General features: G+C 42.3%; 1 protein-coding gene across 2 annotated transcripts; it reads left to right on the top strand.

The window, feature by feature from the left end:
* The first annotated feature begins 427 nt into the window (after nt 1-427).
* TENT5A (terminal nucleotidyltransferase 5A) lies at nt 428-7,360 on the top strand. 2 transcript variants are annotated; one of them, XM_011221106.3, is made up of 3 exons: nt 428-717; nt 900-1,470; nt 2,603-7,360. In XM_011221106.3, exons 1-3 carry the CDS (start codon nt 698-700, stop codon nt 3,377-3,379), a joined length of 1,368 nt encoding a protein of 455 aa, XP_011219408.3. In that variant the 5' UTR covers nt 428-697; the 3' UTR covers nt 3,380-7,360. The 2 variants fall into 2 exon arrangements, with proteins under 2 accessions (XP_011219408.3, XP_034503826.1); XM_034647935.1 differs by having other exon boundaries at nt 430-662.
* The last annotated feature ends 2,493 nt before the right edge of the window (nt 7,361-9,853 follow it).

The following is a 9,853-nucleotide window of genomic DNA, read 5'->3' as shown; positions in this document are numbered from 1 at the left end:
TATAATGACGCGCTGAATCCGGAGAGAATTTTGTTTGGCGACTTTCTAGGTTGCGCGATTTCAGCCGTGATTCAGTGTTTAGGGCCGCTTAGGACTCTTGAGGCATTTTAAGTGTCTCTTTTTGTTGGGGAAAAAGAGAAAAAAAGACGGTTGGGAGCGGAAGACCGTTCCTAAATAAAGTATACGTACAAACGCGCGCCCCGTATACGTACACACCGATAGATACGGGCCTCGCGCTCTACGGCCGCTTGGCCCGCCGCACAGCGCGGCACAGCCGGGTCGGCCCGCGGGGCGGGCGGGGGCGGCGCCCTATGCAGATGAGGAGGGTGTGGCGAGTGCGCTGCGCCGGAGCCCCGGAAGCGCGGAAAGGCCCGGTATAAAAAAAGTACTGAAGACGTTTCCCCCGCACAACTGCTAAAGCTCCAGAGACAGTACCGTGTGCGGCGGCGGCGGCAGCTGGAGCCGCCACCTCCGGGACCACCGCGGCTGAGGCGACAGCGGCGCGGGCGGGGGCGAGGGGCGGGAGTGGCCAGCGCAGGCGGCGGGGTCTGGGAAGGACTAAGTCTCTCGCCGCTACCGAGAGCGCACTCGCGGCTCCTAGAAGTGTTGCCGCCTCGCGGTTCCTCGCTCGCTGCGCTCCTCGAAGGGGCGGCCGCCTCCAGGTGACACAGACGGGACTCCCGCTTGCGCTTTCCAGATGCATCAGAGATACTTTTGGTGCGGGGCTTCTCTGCGGGGCGCGGGGCGCGGCTGGGGGCAGCGGGGGTCTGGGGAGGGAGCGTCTCCGAAGAGCCCTCGAGCCTGCGGACGAACCGGGGAGGGGGCGCGCTCTTATCTCTGCGGGCCCCCGTCTGGCACCGCGCGTCCTCACCGCACTCCTTCCCCCTTTTGGCTTTCAGGACTGACCAGGGCCAGGTGGCGTTCGGAGGGCACTTCATGGCGGAAGGCGAAGGGTACTTTGCCATGGCCGAGGACGAACTGGCCGGCGGCGCTTACATCCCCCTGGGCGGCGACTTCAGCGGCGGCGACTTCGGCGGCGGCGGCGGCGGCGGCGGCGACTTCGGGGGGCACTGCCTGGACTATTGCGAAAGCCCCACGGCGCACTGCAACGTGCTGAACTGGGAGCAAGTGCAGCGGCTGGACGGCATCCTGAGCGAGACCATTCCGATCCACGGGCGCGGCAACTTCCCCACGCTCGAGCTGCAGCCGAGCCTCATCGTGAAGGTGGTGCGGCGGCGCCTGGCTGAAAAGCGTATCGGCGTCCGCGACGTGCGCCTCAACGGCTCGGCCGCCAGCCACGTTCTGCACCAGGACAGCGGCCTGGGTTACAAGGACCTGGACCTCATCTTCTGCGCCGACCTGCGCGGGGAAGAGGAGTTTCAGACTGTGAAGGACGTCGTGCTGGACTGCCTGCTGGACTTCTTACCCGAAGGGGTGAACAAAGAGAAGATCACGCCACTCACACTCAAGGTAAAGCCACCCGAAAGGGGTTGGGTCCGCGCCCGGGCCAGGCTGGGGTGCGGCGCGGCGGGCCGAGGGGCGTCCGTTTGATGCCACAGACCTGCGGCCGTGACGGGTTTGGGCGTGCTTCTATATGTGGGTTTTTAATTTTTTTTAGTGAGTAAACTAAGGTGCGTGGACGGTGTTGAGTGTTTTAAGTTCGCTTGGTTCTTCAGCGCCACTGCTCGTCTGCTTCCTCTGTTCTTCCTTCTCGTGTGTGTGTGTGTGTGTGTGTGTGTGTGTGTGTGTGTGTGACTCTGGCTTTGGCTTTCCTCGCATGAGTCTTGTCCAGAGTAGGTTCTGATTAAGTGGAAGAACAAAATGATGCAAATCATTTTTTGAGTCATTTTATGGTCTAGATTTTGGGGAAAGAGCAGCCTGAAGCAGGTTCCAGTCAATGGGCTTATTACTGTATTGGAAAATGTGATTAGGTTTCTCAGCTGCGTGCAGCTGACTCCGTGTGTGAAGGATATGTGTGGTACTTCTGGTCGGCTCACGTGTGAAGGATATTGTGGGTACCCCCTCCCCCACAGGCACACACACTTGGCTCAAACTGTGTTTTATACAATTAAAATTGTCTGAGGAATCAGCCTCCCAGAATGTCCTAATTTAGTTCATACTTGATTGTAATTGCAGAGTACCCCTTGAGGGACAAGATTCTAATCTCATCAGTTGCCTCAAGGGGAGTGGAACTGGGTGACTAGGGACAAGGGTGAGAGGCAGACCAACTTTTTCCACTGTATGCCCTTCTGTCTTTGAATATTGTGTGGATATCGTGTGAATATTCTACCTATAAGACCATTCTCAAAAAATAACGTTTCAAAAGTCAGACATGACAACAGAACCTCTTAGTACTGCGCTACGTCTGCCAAAAGCCTCAAACTATTACTTCTAGTCTCTTTCCCAGACGGTAAAACCACTCGTTAAATGCATTTTTTTTCTGTTTTCAGAGGACTGTTTAAGACTAGGTAGTGTTTTACTGAAACTTGACAAAACAAAAGGGAAGGAGCAAAATAATTCTCAACTGTGAAGAAGATGTATTTATTCATTTATTATTTCTTCTAGGTTTGCTCATCTTCTTGTTTTATCTTTTAAATTGTAGGAAGCTTATGTGCAGAAAATGGTTAAAGTGTGCAATGACTCTGACCGATGGAGTCTTATATCCTTGTCAAACAACAGTGGCAAAAATGTGGAACTGAAATTTGTGGATTCCCTCCGGAGGCAGTTTGAATTTAGTGTAGATTCTTTTCAAATCAAATTAGACTCTCTTCTTCTCTTTTATGAATGTTCAGAGAACCCAATGACTGAAACATTTCACCCCACAATAATTGGTGAGAGCGTCTATGGTGATTTCCATGAAGCCTTTGATCACCTTTGTAACAAGATCATTGCCACCAGGAACCCAGAGGAAATCAGAGGGGGCGGCCTGCTTAAGTACTGCAACCTATTAGTGAGGGGCTTTAGGCCCGCCTCTGATGAGATCAAGACCCTTCAGAGGTATATGTGTTCCAGGTTTTTCATCGACTTCTCAGACATTGGAGAGCAGCAGAGAAAACTGGAATCCTATTTGCAGAACCACTTCGTGGGATTGGAAGACCGCAAGTATGACTATCTCATGACCCTTCATGGAGTGGTGAATGAGAGTACAGTGTGCCTGATGGGACATGAAAGAAGACAGACTTTAAACCTTATCACAATGCTGGCCATCCGGGTGCTAGCTGACCAGAATGTCATCCCTAACGTGGCTAATGTAACTTGCTATTACCAGCCGGCCCCCTACGTAGCAGATGCCAACTTCAGCAATTACTACATTGCACAGGTCCAGCCAGTATTCACATGCCAGCAGCAGACATACTCCACTTGGCTACCCTGCAATTAAAGATCATTTAAAAAGGTCCTGTGGGGAAGCCATTTCAGACAGTATAGGGGAAATAAATAAATAATCAATCAATCAATCAATCAATCTGAGTGACCTAGCCCTGATGAAAGATGTGTTTTGTGCAATGATGATCTGCTCCTGGTTTTAAGCTTGGCAAAGCTTTTGGATCTTCTCATAGGTATGGGAGCATGATCTCAAAACAACCTTCCTTACCCACCAACCCTCTCACCTGTTCCTCCTACCCAGTTGGATTCTATCCTGAAACAAAAGAGACCTGTCATTAAAAGCAACCAGGTTCTCTTAAAATAACAAAGGAAAAAAATGCTTGATGACAATATGGGTTTGCAGTACCTGCTCCCATAGCTTTGCCATAGGAAAAAAAAAAAACAAACGGAGAGTTTCTTACAAGGTGGAATTTACAAAAGGGAAAATACAGAGGAAAAAAGATCTTACCCCAACCTAATTATCAATTCAGAAGTTCAGATAGTAACAATAATAGAAGAAAAGGGACTCCAACGTTGGGATTACTATCTGAGACTTGCAGCAAGTGATTTCTGTGGAACTATCCTGTTACGTTAACAGAAACAGCTTGCTCCGAATGAACAGTAGTAGGTTGGTGCAGTTCTCGTAACAAACAGCAGAACTTAATGATGACACAATCCATTATTTCCAGCTGTGTGCATAGCTTGCATTTTTAAAATATGAAAATGCAAGCAGAAACAGCTGTAGCAAAGAAAGTATGCTCAAGGACCAAAGATTTAACAGATAAAAATACCCAAGTAGAAGAGCTATAGTAGAATATATAAAGAGTTAACTATATTTGTTACACACCAATAAACATCAAAGTGCCTGTTGCCTTCTGAAAATTTGAAGCGGAAAAATTTTATGGTTTAATGATTATTTTATCAGGGACTCAAGAAGAAAATAAAACAACATATAAGCTTGTGAATGGTGGAGGAAATGCCCTATTTTTTTCTTGGCAAATACTTGTATAAAGTTAACATTGTTGGTGTGATATTATCATAGGTACATGTGTATGTGTGTGTACGTGATGTGTGTATATATACCCATACTTGAGATGTATATATATACACAATACATTGACTATGGTCTAGAATAATGTAGCAAATAGAAAATGTTTAAATACTGTGTGCTTTTATGTTTTCAACAGGATGACATGAGACGTGGGCATATTGCAGTGATGAGTTAAAACCCACATCTAAAAAATTAAAGCAAATGAAGGAGGAAAACAATTAATATATTTGATAGAAAGAGCAGAGATTATACATTTTTAGTGAGTTTTTTTTCCTTTTTTTTTTTGTGAGCCATAGAATTCTACAAATGGGAGAATATTTGTTTAGCAGAGCACTCTTTTTGTACTGAACTGCCATTTTGACAGTAGGAACCCTTTTATTTTTTGTGTGATACTTATATGCCTCCATGGTGTATAATCCAGTGGATCATGGATCAGTGATAGTCCATTTAAATCCCTGACTGCTAATAAAATTTCTGGTTATTTGAACACTACTTATTAATATTTAAATGAATTTTTTAATGAATGCATTCTGCATTCCAGGACCACTAGAATTTAGTAAATGTGAAATGACCCTTTTTAAAGAGTATTTGCACAATTGCTTAAAATTTATATGTGAGATATATATTATATATAAAATTTTATAAATTCACACCGATATGAAACACATTAGATCTGGTTGTCAGACTGCATTTAAATATTTAGTACTGTACTTTAAATTCAGTCACTTTGCATTGAATCAGATCCAACTTTATTATCTCTTTCCCAAGAGACCAGTTAAACCTTTGTGAAATGAACTGGCATTACCATTTCAGTTCAGTGACAGCTAATCCTAAAACCATTCCTTCTCCCAGCTCTTAATTCCTTTGGACACTGGTCTCTGAAATTGCTTTTGTTAAAAACAAAACTAACACATGCAGAACTTCCGTTTGTATTGTGAAATAGCCACATAATTCCTACCCACTGTAGTAGATGACTGCTTACTATGATAATTCCTCTGAAGAACTTAACCAGAGTTTTGTCACCAAGTTCAAGAGGGATTGGGGAAGAAAATAGCATCATCCTATTGGCAGTGTCATTTGTTTGCTATCTAGGCATCGCTCAGATGCTCAGTTGTAGGTTAATCCATCTGAAACTACCTTTTGCACATCTTTCTTTGAAGCCTTAACAGGAACTTGATGGGTTTGCTGTAGCAGCTTCCCTGTGAATTCTGTCTGAGCTGTTAACAGCTACTGCACTGCCACTCACTGTTTCCTACGGAACTCTTTCTTCTCCCATGTTGGCTCATTCTCCCTCACTCCAGCCCTGGGTTTGGAAATTAATTGTGAATTCCCAGGAAATATTCCATTTACAGATTAAGCCTGATACTTAACTGTCAGAAGCCAGAACTCCACCTGTTTACCTGTTTGGAGTTTTCTAAAAGAAAACTAAGGGAACACTTGGGAACGTAGGAGCAGATGATGATCTGCCTTCTTCCTTCTCATCCTAACTCTTGACATGTGAGTCGTCCACTATATTAAAAAGAATCGGGAGATCTCTGGTTCCAGCAACAATCTGCTGTTAACTTATGACACGGATTTTTGTTTGGAGGGGCCTTATTTGAAAATATACTTTTCATTTATTTTCTGAAATATTTATGTTCCTTTCTTGCTTACTCCAGGGTTGGTAGCGTAGTTGGAAGTGCCAACACCTGGCATTCAGATAGAACAGGCTATGCTCAAGACAACCTTCAGCAGTACTTTAAAACTTATATAATTTATTTCTCTTTTGTATGTACTATAGTCTTGTGCATATGTAGTTGAACAAACAGTGGAATATATGTCTCTCTTTGTGGATGTGTAACCTAAAAGTTTGAATGTCTGGTGAGAGAGAGCCGTGTGTATAGGTCAGAGAAAAGAACAGCTCTCAACTCCTGATTAGTGCCTGTGATTTGCTTGCTTTTGTGTTTATCTGGCCTAGTGTGCTATTAACTTTAAAACAGGAAGAAGTTTTATCTTCTGGAAGCTCTTCTCACCTATCCAGTTTGGCATGTCAGAGAACATTTGACCTGTGACAGTGCCCTTTTAAAAAGTTGATATGCAGTAAATCTGGTTGCCTCAAGAAGTCCTACACTGAGATGGACTTTTCCCTTCTTGAAGTGTGGTCAAGTAGCTGCTCACTTCGGTTGTGGGTGGACTATTTTAATGTGGCTCCAAATAATGCAAGGATGGAAGAATATCTGTAAGCCAAGCCATGGAAGAAACGCAAAAAAAAGTGAACATGCCGTTTTTGCCACCCTTTTCTCATAGCTTATTGTTGGTTGTTTTACTGTGCATAAAGTTGTTTTCAATGCAGTGCTTGTCAAATAAATATTGTGAACTATTTTGTAAATGAAATGTATTATGTTGAAAGCTGTCAGCAGTTCAAAAATAAGCTTTTTTTTTTTGTTTGAAGACAAAGTGTATTAGATGAAACCAAAAAGTAAAAAAACAAAAAAACATATATAGCACCTATTTGAATATAATCTTTCTTTAAGATTTCTTATAGCATAGCCTTTTCAGTGCCAAGAAAGAATCTTTATGTAATATTTTGTTGTAATAATGGCTTGCTAACAAAATACATGGTAAAAGTACAAAGTTGGAAGGTGTCAAGGTAACTTGGCAAAACTTGCTGAAAAGCCTTGCAGAATGGAGGAGGCTCTGCCCGCTGGCTGTCTCTCTCTCCAACCTCTCTACAACCATGGCCTGCTCTGAGATGTCCTTTTGCAGCAAGCTGCATCTTGGGTCACTCTTTTGGAATATTTTGACTTTAGACTGTGTCACAGGCAGAAAAGGAGTTGATGGAGAATGGACTCTTAAAAACTGACATGTTTGAATCAGTGCTAGAGGGAACAGATTGTGAATTTTGTTTACAGCATCCAATATTTGGATTTTTTGTTCTTGTAAATAAAAAGAAGTTATTTTTTTCTATTGATTTGTGTCTTTTATCTTCGGTGTCTATTCTGGCTAAAGACTGTGTCCTCTGAATCCCAGTTCGAGTCCATGAGAAAAGACAAGGCAATATTTAGAAAAAAATAGCCTTTGCAAATTTTTGATTACAATACATTAAAGTGTTCAGCTTTCAGCCAGCCTATCTCTCACTAGCTCAATTAGCTCCAAAAGAGTCTAGCTAATGGGTGCCAGATATTTTTTATCTGGGTATGAACTTAGCAGTGTTAACCAACCCGGAAGTCAGACCTATTTTCCACCATCACTAGGGACTCATGGCTCTGAATTACAGGGTTCCAGTAACCGTAAGTGGGTCTTGGTTTTCATGAGTAGCTGAAGTGGTGTGATTCAATCATCAGTGGTTGTTTATAGTTTGAGGCTTTATAATATTATCCAGAAGTACTTACATTCTGAATTGGGAGAAGGGGAATAAGACTTGAAAGATGGTAATTGAAAGAGGAAGTGGAAGGAAGAGCAATCGTAGGATGTAATATGTTATACTTTGCATGTGAGTGTTGGGTGCAAAGAAATGTTGGATGACTAACATGCAACATAATTTCACCTATTCGGATCACCAGGGGCATACATTTATTTATTAATTAAATTTTTTTCTTCATGTAATTTTGGAAACTTTCTCTACTAGTAGCATGAGAATTTGGTAAGCCCGGCTATTGTAGGACATGATTGTGGTTTTTAAAACCATTTAAAGTCCTTATGTTGGATAGAATGCATGCTTGACACTGCATCTATGAAAGAGCCACTCCTGGTATTAAAATGCAGCTTCCCTCACATATACATCATAAAGAATACAAGGCGGTTATTTGGTTTGATAATGGTATTTGTCATTCTCTTCTTCCTTTGTTTCAGCCTCTTCATCCTTCTATAACTAGTCCCTCACACGTCTCTGGTCATCATATAATTCTTTCTAAGCAAGGGTTGAATAAGGACAGTGTATATTAAGCTCCTCCTAGACTTAGATACACCCTGCTATTTCTAGTTGAATTGCCAGGCTGCACCTAGCTAAGCCTGGATAGAGGTAATCCACCCTTTTTTTCCTTAGGAAGCTCATTCCCCAACCATTCTGTTCCTTTCAGAAGAAAAACAACAAAAATTAATACCCAAAAAAGCAAAAAACAAGATTAAAATCAACCATTAAATATAAAGTAAAATAACTGTTAAAATCATCAAATACTTCAGAAATTTAACTAATTTCCTTTTTGACCCAAGTTTGGAATAAATGATACGAATGTCCTTCAGTCTAATGGCAAATACATTCAGGTAGGAGATGAAGAAGAGAAATGATTTTAAAACAACAGTGGCTTTCATTTATCAAGGCCCAGTTTTTGCCTTCTAATGCTGTGCTCCAAAAAAGGAACCAGGTCTCCTTGGACGAATCTAGGGCTGGAGCAAGGAAGAGACCAGATGAAGCTGGAGAATCCATCTTGTAGTTCCAGAAAGCAATGATGTGGGGGGCGGGGGGGGAAAGCAAAAAATTGAATTAAAAACCACAATGATACAGGGCATGTCAAAACAGCACAAGAGCCAATTGAAAGAGTTTCAGTGGCCAAAGCTGGAACAATTTGAGCAACAAAATAAATGAGTAATATTGGATTATAACCTAAAGTATAAAATATCCATGAGTTCACACAGACAGAAATAGATGATTGAATGGATAAATGGGGCAAAGAGACAAATATATACAGAATTCCAAATAATCTATGTAGATACTGCCCCCTCAAGGAGATGGAGCTTAAATCCCTACCTCTTAAGTGTGGGCTGTACATGGTGACTTCCTTGCAAAGTGTACAGTATGGAAAAGGATGAAAACGCTAATTGTGCTTTGCTATGTGATGAAATGGCACTTCCTCTCTGTGGTCTTCCTCCTCAAAAACCCATAACCTCGGGCTAATCATGAGAAAATCATCAGACAAATATAAATTGAGGGATATTCCATAAAATATCAGACTAGTACTCCTTAAATCATCAAAACAAGGAAAATCTGAAAACTCCCACAGCCAAGAAAAGACTAAGGAGACATGGCAACTAAATGTAAAATGGTATTCTGGAGGGCATCCTGGAACAGAAAAAGACATTAGGTAAAACCCAAGGAAATTTGAATAAAGCATTATTGATATAATAATGTTTCAACATCAGTTTATTAGGTATGACAACTGTATCATGGGACATTAACAATGGGGAAAGTGCGTGTTGGATGTGGGGAACTCTCAAGTATCTTCACAAATAATCTGTAAATCTAAAACTATTTTCAAAAGTTTATTTAAAAATGAAGACGGAGTGGACCCTTCCTTGCTCTTTCTAGGGAAGTGACTCCAGTTGGAAAAAGTAATAGTGAAGCATGAATTTTATTTTTTTAATGTCTTCTGCACTTAGAGTGTTAGGAGAGCATGTGAAGGAGTGAAAATAAAGTGATGTGTTTTACTTCAAAGTTTTAGAGAAGCTTTACCTACAAGTTTT

This window comes from Ailuropoda melanoleuca, chromosome 19 (assembly GCF_002007445.2).
Source record: "Ailuropoda melanoleuca isolate Jingjing chromosome 19, ASM200744v2, whole genome shotgun sequence".
NCBI lineage: Eukaryota > Metazoa > Chordata > Mammalia > Carnivora > Ursidae > Ailuropoda > Ailuropoda melanoleuca.
The sequence above is the reverse complement of the archived record's forward strand: the minus strand, read 5'-3'. Positions and strand labels throughout refer to the sequence as shown.